This window comes from Parasteatoda tepidariorum, chromosome 8 (assembly GCF_043381705.1).
Source record: "Parasteatoda tepidariorum isolate YZ-2023 chromosome 8, CAS_Ptep_4.0, whole genome shotgun sequence".
Classification (NCBI taxonomy): domain Eukaryota; kingdom Metazoa; phylum Arthropoda; class Arachnida; order Araneae; family Theridiidae; genus Parasteatoda; species Parasteatoda tepidariorum.
The window spans coordinates 52,367,377-52,387,403 of record NC_092211.1 but is presented as its reverse complement, the minus strand read 5'-3'; the positions used below and the strand labels follow the sequence as shown (position 1 = coordinate 52,387,403).

Sequence of the window (20,027 nt, the reverse complement as noted above, 5' to 3'; positions counted from 1 at the left end):
TCCCGCTACGTCTTCGAAAATATCGGTAAATAAGTATTAGACTCAGGGAAACTTAAAGCAGTAATATTAGTCAACTTTAGTTATTTGTATCTATGTTGGTCAAATATTACTCGTTTTGAAAAATGTTTGATAAGTCCTTCCAGCATCAAGCTAAATATATTTATTTCAGAGCTGAAATTAATGAATATGAAAAGTTCTACAAATATTAAGGTGAAAGAAGTCGTCATGATTTTAGCTGTCAAAATAATTTCACGTATTGTGGATCTTGATAAAGGGTGCCAATTTTGAGCGCTGTAAAACGTACCTTTATCTTTGAGCGTTCAAAACATGAGATTTTTTCCACTTTAATTTTTTAAACCAGTGAATATTTTTCAATGACAAGTATACTTCAAGTATTACATTTATTGTGTACAATAATCAAGCTAATAAATACACTCATGGACAAAAAAATCAGCGCAACAAGGAGTCGTCAAACTGAAACGATAATTTACATACGTAATGACTACTTTGATATAAATAAATTATTAGAAAAATCAAAGATTATCGTTTTTCTTTGATTTTCTAATCATTTACTTATATCAAAGTAGTCATTACGTATGTAAAATTTCGTTTCATTTTGACGACTCCTTCTTGGCGAGCTAATTTTTTTGTCCATAAGTGTATATTAAAGTAGGGCAGGCGCAGGTTAGCCATAAAAATGTTAGGCTTTCAAAATTTGAATAATTTTAATCAGAAGTGTAGTCATGAAAAATTATTTATTAAAATATTGAGAGTTACATGCTGGGTTAAAAGTTACACAATCTTAAAAGGAAATTTTAAAAAAAAACATTTTCATATTTTTTTACTCAAAAAAAAAACTCATTCCACAACAACAAGCTCTTTTCAAGTCATATGCATTCGTATTTCTCTTCACATTAAAGCACATGGTTTATCACTTCTTCTGTAGTTTTCTAACGAATGTGTACCTTTCATCAGTACGTACACATTTTATCGGTACATAAACATTTTCCTAACCCACATGTTTCATCACATCTTATAACACTTAACAGTTAGTTGCGTACACTTCGCCAGTTCAACATCAATTCCAAATATATTGTTTTTCTTTTCTTCGGATCAAATTTATCAAACAATAAAAAGAGCGATGATAACATTAACACTTTTTTTTGAAGTCATAGACATCAACGATGAAAGTATATAGATCAGCAATAGCCTGTAAAGAAAACATTAATCATTAGAATATATATTTCATAAGATCAATAATTTCTGAGAACAGAAAAATGGTCCAACTGAGTATTTTTTATTATACGTAAACAGGTCGTGTTTTTTTCATTAAAAAGTATGGTTGCTTTTCTATTAATATTTATGTCCAGAAATAATCAAATATTCGGCATATTATGCTCCATAGTTTCATTACCGGGGGTGTAATGTAGTATGCCATCGCGTGGTGCACCCTGTGTAATGACAAATCTACTACAATCTACAGAGGGCAGGCAGAGCATTTGGGGGTTTACCGAGCAGTGGTAGGAAACATCTACGACAGATACTGGAGGGCACGTGAGCTATTACAAGCTCTGCAAACTGAATAAATTTCCATTAACTTTTGTTATGTTTTTGATGCTTATGTTTTTGATATTTTTACGCTTTTTCTTTGTTCTAATGTTCTTAGTACTCTAATGTTTTAAATATAAATATAATCTTTTAATGCTTTCATGTTAAATTTTTAAATCGTTGCTAACTTATGTTCAATGTCTGTTCTAACAGTATGCTTACTTGGAGTGTTTGCACACACCAACGATCAATTTATGCTGCTAAAAATGAAAAAATAAAAAAAAATAACTGACAAGTTTCATTACGGTGAAAAAGTACAGCATGAAAACTGATAAAATCCCTTCTTGCAATCATCCAAAACTGCATGTTTGAAGCACGCATATTGGGCACCCATAATTTATACTATCGTTTCTAACAAACCTTTTAAGTAATTATTGAATGGTTACAATATTTTTCTTTTTTCCTATAATTTACATGTACAGTTTTAGATATTAGGTACAGTTATTAATTAACGAGGCAGGCGAGATAAAATCAAAATTATGCTTCATTTAAAAAAGTGAAGTTGCTGCGGTAACAATATTGATTTCAAATAGCATATGAAACCAAAGTTTACACAATTGGCTCAAACAACAGCAATTTTTTTTTCTTCTGCAGGAATAAATTTGGATGACTATAGTAAGACAGAGAAATAAATTCCTTAAACTAATATAGGCAATAATTTTGAGTCTTTGATTTTCATGAAATGAATTATTTGAATTAGCCTTTGATTTTAAATTTAACTATAGTATTCATACTAAATAACTATTCAACAGCAACAAAAATCAGTACAAATTAAAAAAAAAACATTCATCAAAACATGAATGAAAAACAATTAAAAAATAACAGCTTTTCGATTTTTACCGATAAAACTGCATTTCTAATACCGTATATCCCCGTGTATAAGTCGACCCTCTATTTTTTATTACGAGATAGCAAATTTCTGATAGGTCGGGTGTATATGTCGACCGCTGATAATAACAAATATGAAAATTTCGAAAATTGAAAAAGAATAATATTTAATCTGCGAAATTGCTTCAGGTAAAAAAATATTTCATATTTAAAACGCTTACAAAAACAAAATTTACGCGCTGCTTTTAAGAGACGTTATGAGGGTAATTCTTTGGAAACATGACAATTCGGAAAAAAATTTCTTAAAATTTAAAGTTTTCAAAACATTCTAATTTTTTTTTATATTTATTTAGTTACATTTATTAATATTTTACAGACAGCAATGTAGTTTATTGACATTTGCTCGAGGAAAAAAAAATAGATATTCACCAAATTTTGAATGCCAGGAAAATTACATATTAGCTTAGATGTTAAGAAAACAGTCATTTTAAGCAAATAGTAATTAACTCAACTTAAGGAACTCAAAAAGACAAAGTTGAAAAGTTAATTTTAACATTTTTATGTAAATAAATTCAAAAAATAATTATTGTGAACAATTTAAACATACACTTTTTTCTCGGCTTCTCGTTTTTTCTTTCTTTCATTTTTTTTCTTTGCTCAGTTTATTTTTCCTTGATTGCTAATAGTAAAATTAATTTTATAATAATTTACATCGGAAATTATTTTATTTTACTACTAAAATTTAAAATTTTTCAATTCATTTTATTTTACTACTTTATTACATTCTTTAATTTATACACCCAAGTAGAAAAAAACTATGACAGAACTAAATTGTAAAGTGATGTTCCTAGCCTATTTTTTATATTTTAACTATCTGTGCTTTGAAAAAGAAACCCAAAGCCTTTATGTTAGATGGACCATATTTTTTTTAATTAATTCTTTTATCCACTGCAGAAAGAATCAAAAATGTTATTGCTGTTTATATGTACAGAATAAAATTGTGTAAAATAATCAATCATTAAACAAATAAATAACTTTGATTACGTACGCGCATATTATAATCTTACATAATTTGGGTATTAGGTTAATATTTGCTTTCCCTCTTTACATTATACTGCTTAAAAAAATTTCTGGAAACTGGCATTCAAAAGCCAGGAAAATGACAGCCAGGATAATGACAATTTGCCATTTTATAGCACTTAACTTTACTTTAATTTAACATTTCGGCCTAAGACGTTTTGGAAAATGGCAACATAAAAACCTACTCACCTAGTAAAATTTTTTGAAATAGATTTTGAGCCAGAAAGTTGATTCTTTATTCCTGAAATAAGACATGTTCTGATAGGATGGTATTCAAATCAATATCTTAACCTAAGATATTGATTGCTGGCTCTATCTATTTTGGTTATAAATTACTAAAAAAAAGTGGCCAGGAAAATGACTGATTTTCATGTGACAAACAAATTATTGAGAGAAAAAAAAATTTAGACAAAGTTTTTGGAAATAAGAGAATATATGCTGCATATATTCTAGAAATGCTTACAACTGTTGAGATAAAAAATTTCGATATTGAAAAATTTATGAGAAGTTTTGAAGCTAGTTATTATTGGAAATATTATTTGTGACATACCAGGAAAATGACATTTTGAAATTCAATTAAATTTTTTAAGTATGCAAATCAGTCAATGCTTATGCAAGATCATTTTAAATTGCTAACAGATATGCTATTTACTAATTTTTTCAAACAAAAGTTTTTTTAGTAGTATAGTAATAGACAAATATAAAGCTAAAGACCGTCAATTGTCGTATTTCGTGAGAATCACTCATGCATGAAATGGTACTAGACGCGTTGCAAACTGTGGATTCAGATGTAATCATATAATCTTTTAAAAAGTGTGGAATTTTAAATTCTTGGGATGGGGTGAAGACAATGTTTGTAGCACACAACAGATGAGAATAATGTAGAATCTATAGCAGAGTGGGAACTACTAACCTTATTGAATCTAAAACAGATGTTATTTTAGAATTGTTAAATTTGTAGCTTTATGTTATATTTTCTAAATTTTTATTGTGTTATATTTTTTTAAAAAAAAACTCTTGAATAAACAAAAGTTCTTATTCTTAATTTTTTTCTGAACTTAATTTAAAGTATTGTTTCCAAAAAAACTAATTTTTAAGAGAATTTGATGATGGAAAATGCAAAGGTAATTTCTTAAAACATATTAAAAATAGTTTTTGAATGAGGAAATTGATACCGAGTTATTCATATCTATCTTATTGTTTATAATGCATCGATTTCACAATCAGCAAATGTCCGACTAAATTACCGGTATATAAATCGAACTCTGATTTTTGTAAAATTTTATGGTTCTGAAAAGTCAATTTTTATGCTAATATATACGGTAGTTATTTTTATTTACTTTAAAAAATTATTTTTCATTTGGGGCTTGTATAGTAAATGAATAATTTCACAATTTTCTGTTTATAGAAATAAGTTAATAGTTTAAATTTACTAGACAGTCTACAAAACTTTATATTCTACTAAGGATTATATGAAAAGGACTTAGAAATAAATTTTAGTATGATAATTACTCATCGCATTGAATAACGTATATCAATGAATTATATGTATATCTTTAAGCTTTCATTTTACTGCTTAAATTATTACAGATAAAGGTAAAAACAAATTTAATATTAGTAAATAAATTTACATAATATTAAATTCCATTACCTTGTTTATAAATTTAATTGACAAAATTGCTTACTTATTTTGGACAAATAAAGTAAACTCCATATAACAGTTCTTTCGGTGTTTAGCAAAATTGCAAGGCACTTTATTTCTTTCCTTCAAACGTTCCTTTATTGACTTCTATCAAAATTGGAAGATCCCCGTGATTTTCGATGACCTAAATACAAAAAAATATAAAAATATATAAGTCTATTTCGGAATGCTAAGAGAGTAAACATCTTAAATGATTTGACTTTTGTAATATAATCCTTTTGTAATTGGTCTCTGTCAGGTTCGGGGTTTTGCTACACTGCAAAAGAATTGGGATCAAATTACAGTAAAAAGTGAAGGTACTTTTTACCGTGGAAAGTGCTGGTACTCTTTATGGGGAATTCACTTTTAAAGGAACATGAAAAACTCTGATTTGACGTGATTTTTACATAGATTATTTTAATGATTTTATCACTAATTACCGTAAAATCACTGAATGACTCTAATTAAATAAATATTACAGAAAAAAATTACTGTTTAATATTTGGAGTAAAAAGGTTTTTGCGGAAAATAGATTTTACGAAATATGCAATCAAAAGGCTGGTACTTTATACCTGAATTGTTTACAGTGTATAAAGCCATAAAAAAGTCTCACTTAATATTTCTTCACAAAAGCTTCTTTGTTATGATTTTTACACAAAGACATTTTACTCAAAACATATTTTTACTTACAAAATTACGAGATAAGGAAGATAAATATTATTTTCTGAAAACCACTTTTTTGAGCAGACCATTTTGCGAAGTGTTAGTATAAAATAAAATAGTTCCTACTGAAATTATGTCGAATATTTAGCAAAAGCTTTAAAATAAATCAACACTATTTCATTTCATACCTTACACTCAAAATACACTATTTAATATTTAAGCAAATAAATAGTCCGATTAATAAAATATGTTCTAAAATTACATTTTGACTTGCTGCGTATTAAAATCAATTAAAACATCATTGAAGTTGATATTACACGTTGATAATATCGACCAATATTCAGAATCCCTTATCTTTACAGCAATATTCGAGAACCTTTGATGGTTTATTATTTGGAATATTCACTCCAATACCTGATTCTTAGTTGAAAAGGCAATTCAAAAATTCCTCGTGCTTTAATCATATTTTTATATTTTATAACTTACCTGTATTGGGGGTCTTTGACACAATGCAAGGCGTGGCATAGACGCATTCTTCTTTTTCTTTCTGGAAAATCATATCAAGAAACATTAAGAATACACATTACATTTTTAATATTACGATCTTGCAACAAATTATATTTATTCATTTGAAATTAAACGTATTTTAAAAAAAGTCTAGTATTAGAAGAGGGACTACTTAATGTGACAACTTACTAAATGCTTTTAGTGGCACAGGGTTAAATATGTTATACTTCTCGTAAAGGACAGAAAATAGAAGAAAAAATTGTACTTACAAATTTGTAGCGTACTCAGTTTAATGCACAAAGTCATTTTCTTAACATTTATATTAAAAATAAAAAAGGTCGAAAATACTCGTGAAAACAAAATTATATATGGCTAGCAGAGCTTATGGCACTTAATCAGAATTATAACATGAATCGTATTTTTAAATGTAAATTAATCAATTTGTAATTTTATCTCCACCTAGAAAGGTTACTTATTTGGAAACAGTTAAGAATGTCTTGTGACACAACCCTTAATCGTTGTTTTATAAAATAATGTCATGAATAATCATAATTTAATAATAAGAATACGGTTCTTCCTCTTCTTAGGCATTACAGCCGGTTACCGGTCAAGACCGTATCAGTCAGTTTACCCCATCTAGATCTATTTAATTGTATATTTCTCCAACTGCTTTCCCTTAACCACTACTCTGTTTAACCATCTTGTTCCTCTTTTTCTTTTTCCCTCTGGCGTTTGAAAGGCTTTTTCTTAATGGGATTTTCATCGCTATTTCAAAATACATGTCCTAGCCACCTTACATAAGAAACCTTTATCACTTTTACTATGTTAGGTTTTTTGTATTTTGATTGTAATTCACGGTTTACTGCACCACAAATGTTTCTTAATAGTTTTCTCTCGAAAGTCCTTAGTTTCTATTTCGTCTGCTTTGTTAATTGCCCAGCATTCCCTGCCATATAAAAATATTAGTCTTATAAAATACGGGTACCTGTATTAAAAAAACCCTGTCGCATTTTTAAATAAAGTTGTAGTACGTACTATAACTTTATTTAAAAATGCGACAGAGTTTTTTTAATAAAAGTTTTTGTGACCATATACTGTGACAAATAACTGAGGCATAATAACACCTTTGTATTGCATACATTTCAATGCTTAAATTTTTTATTTTATTTGCCGTACAGAACTATGAACAAAAGCTTCTCAGCTGCTTCTTTTAAAATTGTTATTTCACATTTCCCAATTCTTTCAAAAATATTCCAAATTGTTTCAATTACTATTATAAATAAAAGATTATATTGTCATGGATTAATAGTAGATAAAACTAACACTAATAGGTTTTCATTCTAAAATTATGGTAAAATAACCAGCAGCAGTATGAACATCTAATTAGTCATAAAGTTTACGGTAAGGAACATATTTGACCTTTGTGGTATTAAAACCATTTACAACTAGCATGGTTAGAAAATCATGAATAGAAAACTATTCGGTTTTTAACCATTTATAACTAGTATGATTTCAAAACCTTAAAATAGAAATTTAACAGCACATTTTAGATAGTTTAGCAGCTTTAGAGTGATGTCATCTATGCGTGAAAAAGAGTACGGTATTCTAATAGCCCAGGGTCACAAATTGGGGATTGCAGTACACTGAATACTCTTCATATATTGAAGGGAATGGAGGAAATATTGTGGTGTCCACGTTTGGACTCTGACCCCTATTCTGTCGGTCATAAGATTGACAGATTAGCCCTCTCGGATATATTATGTACCTATCTGCAAGGAACTAACTGGCTTAATTAGGAGGGTCTAGTTGTTGTTATAAAATCCTCGTTGTTTAGCTGTATTAGGTGAAAACAGTTAATAAACGGTTTTTCTCACAGTTAACAATTTGGATACCATCTTATTTATGATCATTTGATTATTATGTACGAATATGGTAAAATAGTAATTAAAAATATTGTTGTCTAACCATTTTTTTCGAGAAATTTCTAACAGTAAATTGTATAGCTAACTAAACAAATTTCTTGGACAACTCTAAATACTTCACTAAAAAGCAAAGTTTTCAATACTATTTTAATGTTATTTTTTGTTATTTCAATACTATTTAATGTTATACTTTAAAAAGTTTTGAAAGTATATCTTATCAAAATATACTCTTTCAAATATTATATATCCGAAACAGTTAAAAGGAGTCTATAAAAGCCACACATCTCTGCTAAATATTCTGGATCAAATTACGTTATTATCTGTAGATTTTACAGTAAAATTCATTTTGTCGTAACATTTTATTGATAAAAATACTGATATACTGTAATTTTTACTGCTTTATTTACTGACACTGAAATGAAATAAATATTTTTGTAAACACTACGGTATGAAACTTTAAGGTGAATATGAATTATTCGGGAAAATAGATTTTAAGAATGTTGCGTTCATAGTGTCAGTACTTATTACCGCAATTTGATCCAGAATATTTTTCTGTGCATGATTTGCGAAGATAAAAAATTATTTCTGAAACATAAATTACACATTCTATGCTGTAAGAGTTTGGTTTCATTAACACAAAATAATAATTTTGTGCAGTGAAGGCATGTTTCTGAATTGTAAATTAGGCATTTTGTGCTATACTGAAATTAGATATTTTGTGCTTTATAAATACTAAATAATTTTTGCTCTTTAATTCATTTTTTTTAGGAATAAATCAGACAATTTTTTACTGCCTGGGAATGTTTCTGAATCATTTCGGGTTGGGTTTTTATTGATTAAGTAATTCAAACATAAAGAATCGTATAAAAAAATTTTTAAGTTAACTCACTCTTCTAGGTGACGATGGTACTTTATACAAATTTTCACTTCTTTGGCTGTCAAGTGTTCCGTGTATTCTATTGTAATGTTCTCTATCAAAGCTCGTCACTCTGTTTGTTGAATAAGGCATGGGAAAATAAGCTGGCTCTTGAGCACTCTCATAATTATCAGAAAGTGGAATATTTTCCTGTTTCACAGTTTCATTTCTTTCAGCACCTGAAAAAGGTTTTTTTCCACATTGCACACGTTTATAAGCATCATACAAATATAAAAATGTCATATATTTAAAATCTGATTTGTCAGGAGCCACTCTAATGATTTCGCGCAAAACTTTTATGTTTTGCCACGTATTATTATATTCTTCAAAATGATGCTGAAAACTATATTTTTCCACAATGCATATGATTATGAGCATTATACAAATATTAAAATATCGTACATTTAAAATTCGATTTCTCAGGAACTAGTCGACCGATTACGCTCAAAATTTATATTTTGTCTTGTAGTGTTATATTCTTCAAAATTATGTAAAGAAATTATACTTTACATTTCAAAATGCTTGTTACGCTGTTAAATGAAATAATAAAAAATAATAAATTCTTACAAAAAATTATTTTTGCATGGAATTATCTTTGGATAAACACATTTTATAATTCTGCGCAAACACTTTTCAATACAATTAAAAAGTTCTCGAGATATTGTGAAGTACGCAAAAAGTAAAATAAACATTAAGGGATCCAAACTTCGGACTACTCTCCAGACAAAACTGTTGGAACCATATTTCTCAGATTGCTGTTGCCCCTATATTTTGGGAGGCAGAATCCAAATTCATCGAAAAGAAAAGTATGTCTAATATTACTGAAACTTATGATTTTGTTTTAAATACCTAAAATTGAAATGTCAAAATAAACTAATTTTTCTAAATATTACTCTTGTCAGAAAATTAATAAATAATTTTTATTGTCACTTAAATAAATTAGTAACATATGCCTGTTTTTAGCACGAACGTTTGAATAGTTAGTACTCTACTAATATTAGAATAACAGACTACAAATTAGATGTTACAATAATTAAAATAATTATTACCTGATGTTATTTTCTTCTAAGCAAAAAAAGTTTTTATAAAAGCACTTAAGTAACATTGTTTAGCATAAAATATCGTTTAATTTTTAAATAATTGTTGCAAATGTGATTTATATAAAAGTAATTTCTTCGAATTAGACATCTTTTTCGTTTAAATGCTTTAAAAAGGAATAAAGAATGATGTTTGAATTGATGTTGGTAGAAATTATTTAAAAAAATAAACCTGATAAGGGAAGTTCGTTTGTAAAAGTATTTCTTTAAAGCAGTTTAACTTTAATGTCAACCTGTATAAATATAATTTCAGTGAAAAATTTTGAAACTTACTTTCTGCAGTTCTGTATTCAGCTCTTGGAGATTTTTTCTTTGTAACAATACAAACTGTACAGAAGACAAATATAACAACTGTAACAGAGCTTATGACTGGAACAGTGATCGTAAGGTGATTGTAGAAAAGGCCAGATGACCCAACAACTTCTGATATGTGTGGAGGATACTCTGTTAGAATAAATTTTACATTACAATTCACATTAGAAATTATATGTTAAATGTTACGTTTAGATCGCCAATTTTAATGTAAATGAAATTTGGAGCTCCTAAAGGGGAAAAATTAAAATAGCCACAGGCAGAACAATTGGAGTTTTCCCCCAGGAGGGAAAAACAAAAAAGAACTGTTTTTTTTTTCTCTTAGAGATTTGCATGAGTAGTGCATAGGTGGTGCTCGTTTAGAAATATTTCGTTATATTTTGGTTGTTAGAAATATATCTGTATTTTTTTTATATTTTATTTTCCGTTTTTACGTGATATTTTTACTTAATATGTTCTATTTTATTTGTTGTAAAATTTTTTTGAGTGCTCATCACACTATTGTATTGATATATTTTGCTTTGGCTATTTTGATACAATATCAGAAAGCACACCTTTTTGCCGATATCATCGTGTAAGCTGATGAAAGGATTATATCTTTTATTCTCCGGATTTTTATTTCTTTTTTTCCTCTTTTTGGAATTTTTTTCCGGATTTTTTTAAATATTTGTTTTTTATTATTTTCATTATTTATTTTCCTTTTCCCTTTTTTCATTGTTCTGTAATTTTTCCATGTTTTCTTTACATTTTGAACTTAATACTTGAACTTGTCTGTATAGTAGAAAATTTATGATAAAATGTATGAATAAATGCAGAAAATTTTACTTTTTGTACATGAAACCCTTATAACTTCTATGCTGTTTGTCCGATCATCGCTTATTTAGTTTCATTCAATTTATGGGTAAACATTTACACACGAAACATGTTCAAATGTTCTTCAGATAATATATTTATGATGTATTTTAATGTAATGTGTGTGCATTAGTACATGACAAAAGCAGTACTTTTTTTAAACTAAAAACTCTAGCAATTTCTTGACTATTCATTATATTGACTCCTGTGTAGTTAGTTTCATTCAACTCATAATAAAAAAATATATCAGAAACAAATATTTTACTCATTTAGAAATAAATGCCAGATTTTTAATTAGTCCGAGTAAAAATTGTACTTTTCTGTTTAAAAGTTTTATAGCTTCTAAACTATAGTTATTGGTCCCATTTGATTCAGCGTAAAACAATACATTAGAAATACCACCTCATTTCCTGTATAAATTACTTACCCTTCCCTCAAATTTATTTCCCTCAGCTATTTCCTTTTTAAAAAGGCTGAAGCGTACAGGGACATTTTCACCCATTTTTTTAATAATAGCACAGCAAAGCTTTCTGTGAAAAAAACCTTCAGTCGTATTTTTTCCCGAAGAAAAACCTTTTTTTACGATAATTACTGGGCTGTAAGTAACTAAAAAAGTTTCTGCATCCAAAGTATTTATATTTTATTGATATTTATAGTTTCAGTATTTCTATCGCATGCATAATGAATATATTCTAATAATTCTGCAGAATTTTTTTAAAATCTGTATTATATATTTTTTTTAAAAATATTAAGTACAAAGTAATTACCTTGAGTGAAAGCATATTTTTGTGGTGCAAGAGCCTGAAGTGAATAAACTGCGCCAAATAACATTAAATTCTTTATGTAACGAATTTTTATGTTATACTGTTCTACATTTATTATATTCTAATAATTACTGGACTATAAATATTTTAAAAATTTCTGCATCCAAAGTATTTATATTTTAATGATATTTATAGTTCCAGTATTTCTATTGTATATATACTGTTCTAATAATTCTACAGTATTTTTTTAGAGACTACAAGCAGCTTTCAATTATCTATATTTTTTATTAAAATATTAACTACAAGGTAATTACCTTGACTGAAAACATATTTTTGTGGTGCAAGAGCCTGAACTGAATAAACTGAGCCAAATAACATTAAATTCTTTATATAACGAATTTTTATGGTATTAGAGAGATTTAACACTTCTGTGAACCTTCTACATAAGTTCACGCACGTATGTTCTGAAGTAACTTAAAATGAGGTTTCTGCATCATGTGTATGACCAGTTAGTTTAGTACCATACACGCAAGAATGTCAGAAAGTTGGGATCGAAAATACAAATAATTTTTGACATTAATTATAAGCGTCGGAAGACACCAAATTCTCTTTAAATTTGAAAGTCGAGAAGTACTTAAATTATTATTGAGAAAGTCTAAGAGTATTTAAATATGCATTTAATGACATTAAACTATTCAATCTGAGAACCTAGATAAAGAGAAATTTACAATAAACAAGTTCATTTAAATAAGTACTTACTTCCTGAAAGCGTCAATGTTGCGAACACATATTCTGCATCAGTTGATCCCGCATCATTTCTAGCTGTTATTAAAAGGGAATACCATGTACCGGGTGTCAGATCAGTTATGGTAACAGTCTTCTGCTCAGGAAGTACTTCATTACTGACCAGTATCCAGTCACCATTACCTCGTACTTTGTATTGGATAATAAAGAATCTAATGAAGCAACCTCCACTGTGCCAACTGTTCAGATTAATCAGAACAGTGCTTGAATTAACGGTGAGTAAAGCTCTTTTATCTGGAGCCAAAGGAGCTATAAATGAAAAAGTGGTGAAGTTTTCAGAATGAAGTAGTTACCATCCTTTTTGGTGTTCAGATAAATAAAAATTATTTACAGTGCATTTTATTTAAGTTGGAAATCCAACCATAAACTTTACAACCTTTATAAAAACATGAGATTAAACTTAGAGGTTGGGCAGCTCCAAAGATCAGGGCACATCGACCAGAGGTCTATTGCACTAAACCCTAAATCATTATTAACAAGAAAGCTTTATAGCTGAAATAAAATTCATCAAACACCTGACAGGAATTTCTTGCAGTTCCCAGGTTCTTCGAGCAGAATAGACCTAACAATCACAAGGTATATATCGTGAAGTCTCCTCCATAAGATGACAAAGAGAATCAGATTCAGTACCCATTATGTGTATGTGCCTTCTGAGGGTGCAGTATCCAGTAAAAAGACCAATAATCTTCCTCAAACTGTTCCTGTTTAGCTTAAGAAGTCCTTTTTAACGCTCACTAGTACAGTCACGATTCTATGACCATCCGAGTTGCGCCATTGCTCATGGGAAATTTTGCCATAGAGCTTGAATATAGATGCCCTGAATGATGTGGGAGAAATCATGACATTACAAAATGCATCGGTAATTCAAGGGAAGAAGTAGGCTGGCTATCTAATGCTGTCACCGTATGTAAGAACAGCTAGAAGAGTTTGTGACAAGGCCATCTGGAAATTGACCAAGGGAAAGACCATAACACAGATGGTCCGATTCTGTAGATACGGACATCTTCGTAGTGAACTATAAAAACTAGAGGTCGTTGCTTAGAGCAGGTCAGGATAGACGAAAATTCTCGAGAAGGCCAGTGCCAATGATGATGATGATGTAATAAAATTATGTTGCATCAGTTATGTTAAATTTAAATGATTGTAAACATTCGTTTTAAATTCTATACTTATTGAATGTCCATTCTTAAAAGATGAGCTTTTATATATCATTTGTTTATTTTCTATTATTTCATATAAATGTCTGTCAGCATTTTTGTAGATCGGGATTATTTTGTATAGAAAACCAAAATAAAATAATTTGATTTCTTCCAGATTTTCTTTTATAATCTTACGACTATTTTTACCCATGAGCACTACCAAAGTAAAAAAAAATCATATTTATTAAGTTAAATTTTTTTAAAATTTAAATTAAAAATTTTCATTTTAATGTTCTTATATTCCGCAGAATTTGCTGAGTGACATGTGGTGAAAAAATTTATTTTTATTTGACCAAATATGGATGCTTTGCTTGAATTTCAGCATTAAGTTGCTAATATTTATTGATAGCGTAGTTAATATTTTTTGAACACATCCATATTTAATTTTAAATTAAGATTAAAAATATTTTTGTAATAAGATAAAGAAGAAGATATATATTTTGATTAGAGCATTTGTTTTATTAAAAGGGGGTCATCAAACCATTTTTAATTACTTGCAAAATAATAAACTGGATATTATGGTATAAATTTTTTATTATAGAAATACATGACTTAAGAAACGATACGAGTTGTACGGATGATGTAATATAGTCGTATAAATATTATAGTTCATAACATAGTAAGTTACAGGTAATGAATCTAACAACTATGACCTAACACAAACTCTCAAAAATCATTAAAATAGCGTATTAGCTCCAAAAAACAGCTAAGTGTTTTTCACCTTAGCTCTTGTTCAACTTGTTCTTGGGGCATTCAACTATCGAATTGAAATTTTTGCGTAAAATTTAAATCCGAAACTTTAAATTGTACTCCTGGTTTTGCTATGAGAAACTATTTGCGTATACGTTGCTCTAGATTAAACAAACGTAATCCTTACTTCTACAAAATTATCAAAGGATGACAATCAATCGATAAAACAGCAGTTTTATTTACAATTCCTGGCAAAATTATTAGACGCACTAAATGATTCTATGTAAAATCTTAATTATCAGATGATACTGTGCAGCTTTTTAAATTTTTTTGCGCGATTGAAACTGGTCTTAACTTGTTTACGTTAGTACATCAATTGGTTAACATTGTAATACAATACGTTAAAAATAAATACTAATAGGAAGTATATAAAAAATCTCCTGAATAAAAACCCATTACATGCATGTTTAAATATAATATTGCCCATAAACTTGTGCAAAACATGTAGTTATTAAAAAATTACAATGCGTCTAATGATTTGATCTGATTATTACAATATAATAATATAATACCTGATATAATAATTATTCTATATTTATGTAACATATCGTCTAATTTATCCAATCGTCAAATTTATATTATATATCGCCTAATTCGACTAATTGATACACGAATGTAAACAAGTACAAACTGGTTTCAGTTGCGTAAAAACAATAAAACTTCTTAGTATCACCTGATAATTAAGATTTTACATAGAATATTTTAGTTCGTCTAATAATTTGGTCAGGAACTGTACAATTAGTTATACTACTTTTTTTTAAATATTCATGAAATTTAAAACTTGATGTATTTTGTGGTCTCCTTCATAGAAATAAGAAAAATAAAGATAAAAAGCATATTTACCACTTCCAATTGTTCTAACGGAAACGATTTCACTGCTATTCCCTCTTCCTGCTTTGTTAGTCGCAACCAATGAGCAGTGGTACTTCGTACCGCATAATAGGTCATATAATGAGAAAGATGTTCCTAGTCCAGGAATGATGATCTCCTTCCATGGACTACTATCTGTCTTGTGCCTTAGAATGAACCCTAATGGTGTTTCCACCATATTATTAGATAAGAGAAACTACATTAATAGTATATGTATACAACACTACATTAATACTGATAAGGAATGCATCAGAAATACCACTCTCCAATCAAATTACTTTTTGTTCCTAATTACTTTCTGGAATACGTTAATAATACGTGAAAAAATATTTGGCTGTTTTCTTCTTGTTTTGTGAATATATGCTGCAAAAGTTTGCTTATTTTTCAGAAAACTTGCTATTTATAAGTTTAATTTTTGGATATTATTTTTTTTATCGAATATCGGGCTGAACTCTCTAATATATTAACACTTAAAGTAAAAGCAGTTTAAATAATTTAAAATTATATTAGCAAAAATTTTTGATGCTTAATATAAATTGAAAAAGAAATTACTTTTGAAATCTAATGTATATTCATAAGAGCAAAATAGAAAAAAAAATTAATCGCATATGAAATGAGAAACATATACGTTATTTTCAATTGTGTTGCATTCATTTAAATGAGATTTCAATTCAATTCTCTATAAGATGATTTAAATAGAAATTTATTTTTCTGACTACTGGAAGAAGATATTAAAATTTAAGAATCTGAAAGAATTTTTTACTGCTATTCATTAATTATCATAAAAATATTTATTTGTTTCTGAAACTCTAATGAGACCCCAAAACTGAAAAAAAGGTCAATAAAACTATCGGAATACGGTAAAATTTGGCTTGAGTTTGTGAAATTTACAATAAAATATATGTTTCTTATTACTTCATAAAATTTGGTAAATGTGGTAAAACTAGGTATGTTTATCATGATACCTTACAGCATGGCATAACAGTTATTCATTCGGTTAAATTTATTTTTCAGTGGGAATTTATTTTTCTAATTGTGTGGTAATAAGGACTATAATTTAGAGAAACAGAATTTTCATTAAACTTTTGCTATTTGAATGAAATAATTGCCAATTGAATGGTTTAAATACCACATATTTTGGTGTAATTTATCAAAATCTCGATTTCCAGAAATTCTCTTATGAGAATGCTTCTATTATTTACAGAATATTTCATGCTATTTCTTTTATTACAAGTGCTTTTTTTTATTCCTTTTCCGTTTTAAATAATATGCTCTCCTTTATTTTCTTTTTTATGTTTTCCTTATTTTATATTTTCTCCTTTTTATCTTTTCCTTTTTCATCTTTTCTTTTTTTATCTTTTTTTAATCTTTTCTTTTTTTCATATTTTCTTTTCATATATTCTTTTTTTAATTTTATCTTTTCTTTTTTTAAATTTTCATTTTTTATATTTTCTTTTTTATATATATTTTCCTTTCTTATATTCTCTTTGAGCTTTAAAGAGAATTCCACTGCCTTTAGGAGATTAGTATAGTTCCACATATACTGATGTTTGAGCAAAGTCAGGATAAAAATTTTTTTTCCCGTGTTTTAGGTTTTGTTGATAAAAGAAAATTAAGAAACTAATTCACCTTCATAAATCGAATATCAACTATATATCACATTTCATACATAATAATTGAATGAAATATATAGTTGAATAGATAATAGCTGAATATAATACTATATAATAATTGATTCCGAACTTTATATATCGAATATTCGAATCCCAATTCAATCAGAGCACAATTACTTCGGAAAATCAATATACTACAATAGTTTTAATTTTAAAAACTAATAATAAGCAATATATATTTCACATTTTCTAAGTGCTTCTTAACTTGATTTTCAAATTGTGCAACTATTTGTATTAGTTAATTAGCGTAAGTACCTGACATGGTAGGAAAAAAATCGACTGAATCTAACTTTTTAAAATAGTATTTCACTAAGATGAGGCACATATATGCAGTTAGTTTGATCTTTTTATTTAGACTTTAATAGTAGCTGTTATAACGTTATTACTAAAACACGATTCCCACTAAAACACTAAAAAAAAAACTATACATTAATAATCTCTATTTTTTCAAGTCTATGATTTTTACTTATCACAAAAAAGAATGTTCCTTGCGATGCTTCTGCTTTTATACAAATTCCTCTTGATAATCTAAAAAGTAATATCTACCATTATATCTATTTATTTTTAAATTTTAATAAAATTACTGAAATCCAATTTGCGATAATACTTTTTAGTTCGATTCATCAATTCCTGTATAAAAAATTAAAACTAATCATGATATTAAAAGATTGAAAATTATATTCCTTCTAAATTTATTCATGTTGCAGAATTAACCTTTTTTTGAAAACTAATGGATGCTTATGCATATTTATTTGATTGAATAATCATAAACCAAAGAAGAAGAGTATTTTTTTTATAATAAGAAATTCTAACTCTTTTTTAGCATTGATTAAAATAAATCCCCTTTCCTAATGTTGTTCTGATATCCTTCTTTTTACAAGTTAACACTGTTTCTTTTCTCGTTCCTGCACAAAAAAATTTTTTAGAGATGTTTTTCTAATAAAAATCCCCCTTCATAACGTTTTTTTCTGATATCCCTCTTTTTACATAAAAATTAACACTGTTTTTTATTTTCCGTTGCAGTTCAAACAATGTTACAGAGATGCTTATTTTTTAATATCATACTCATTTCGGAATATATTTATTATCCGCTGCATATTTTCCTAAACTTTATGCAAGGCGTGCCTAAATCGGAAATGGATAAAACGATGAAAACGTCTTAAATACAGTCTCTATTTTAATGCTCTTCATAGACTTACGGAAATGCCTTCAGAATGTCGCAAATTGCATCTGACTGATTAACCAGATTACACAAAAGTCTTTCAAAGTGAATATAACGTGGAATAAAGTCGACATGTTCGAGGAATACTGACCTAAATTAGCACGATTTTTAGTTGCAGAAGAAGTTTGTGCCATTATTTTACTAGGGTCGAACCACTAAACCTATGTCACAAGTCCTTACTCTTCGATTGTTTCTCAAATCATTTTTGCAAGAGCAGCAATGGATCCCTTAAAAATCATGCTTTTTTTAACTAGAAATTTTGAAGATTCTGTATCGATGTACAATGTAAAAAATTTCGGATCAAATTACAGTAAAAGTACTGTAAAAGAGCAACGGCACTTTTTTACCGCAAAATCCATTTTCACCGAAGCAGGTTTAGGAGCAAAACATTTGATAGCAGAGATTTTTACTATAATAAATACTGTAAAATCTTTGAATCATTCAAAATACAATATAGAAATTACAATATAATATTTTACTGAAAAATAGATTTTACAAATGATGCACCCAAAAGGCCGGTATTTTATACCGTAATTTGATCCGAAATTTTTTACAGTAAACGCTCTTCGAGAAAACTGTTGGACCATTTATTTACACCAGCTTGTTCTAGGTTGTCATGCTTTTACACTTATTGTCTTGTTGTATTATAGTTTAATCAATAGTGCTATAGTTCTTGTGAAACATTCGTGAAAACTTTAAGCGTTGAGTAAAGCTTCTTGTCATTAAAAGTCGTACTTTTGCGCGTTGTTCTTTACAGGAAGCATTCGTTACACCCCAACTTTACATTAACTTCAAATGCTCTCATGAACTGTTGAAAACTGTCAATCATTTTTTGTGATGCATTTCTCTAATCTTAGTTTATAGTCTTGGAGGGATGTGCTGCATTTGCTAATGGATTTTCGATGTTATCACGAGTATCAATTTTTCCTCCGTGACATCTTTACGTATTATAGTTGATTTGCTTCAGAAGTTCATTTTCATTTTTTCATTAATATATTATAAAAAGAAGATCAACACGATAAAAATTCTACGAATACTTTTTCGATTAATTAAACAAAAGAATGTGAATATTTAATTACATAAGTCAAAATTTAATAAATGTTTATAGCAAGTAATACAATTCTTAAATTATCTGATGAATAATGTTACAAACTGAAAAAAATAATGCGGAATTTAATATCTATTTTAATGCACATAATTGTTTTTAAAATGTTATTTCAAGACCTACTTTATTTGACTAATCATATAAAATTATGTTGCATCAATTAAATGTAAATAT

At 27.9% G+C, this 20,027-nt stretch overlaps 1 protein-coding gene across 2 annotated transcripts in view; it reads right to left on the bottom strand.

The window, feature by feature from the left end:
* Positions 1–736: 736 nt before the first annotated feature.
* Positions 737–20,027, bottom strand: part of LOC107444219 (cell adhesion molecule Dscam1) — a 112,530-nt gene continuing 93,239 nt past the window's right edge. For both annotated transcript variants that reach the window (XM_071184000.1, XM_071184001.1), the window contains exons 19-25: positions 15,827–16,012; positions 12,990–13,283; positions 10,576–10,746; positions 9,179–9,384; positions 6,347–6,407; positions 5,202–5,342; positions 737–1,210 (exon numbers count right to left, since the gene is read on the bottom strand). In XM_071184000.1, the coding sequence (XP_071040101.1) occupies positions 5,296–5,342; positions 6,347–6,407; positions 9,179–9,384; positions 10,576–10,746; positions 12,990–13,283; positions 15,827–16,012 (965 nt within the window). In that variant the 3' untranslated portion in view covers positions 737–1,210; positions 5,202–5,295. The remainder of the gene's footprint in view (positions 1,211–5,201; positions 5,343–6,346; positions 6,408–9,178; positions 9,385–10,575; positions 10,747–12,989; positions 13,284–15,826; positions 16,013–20,027) is intronic.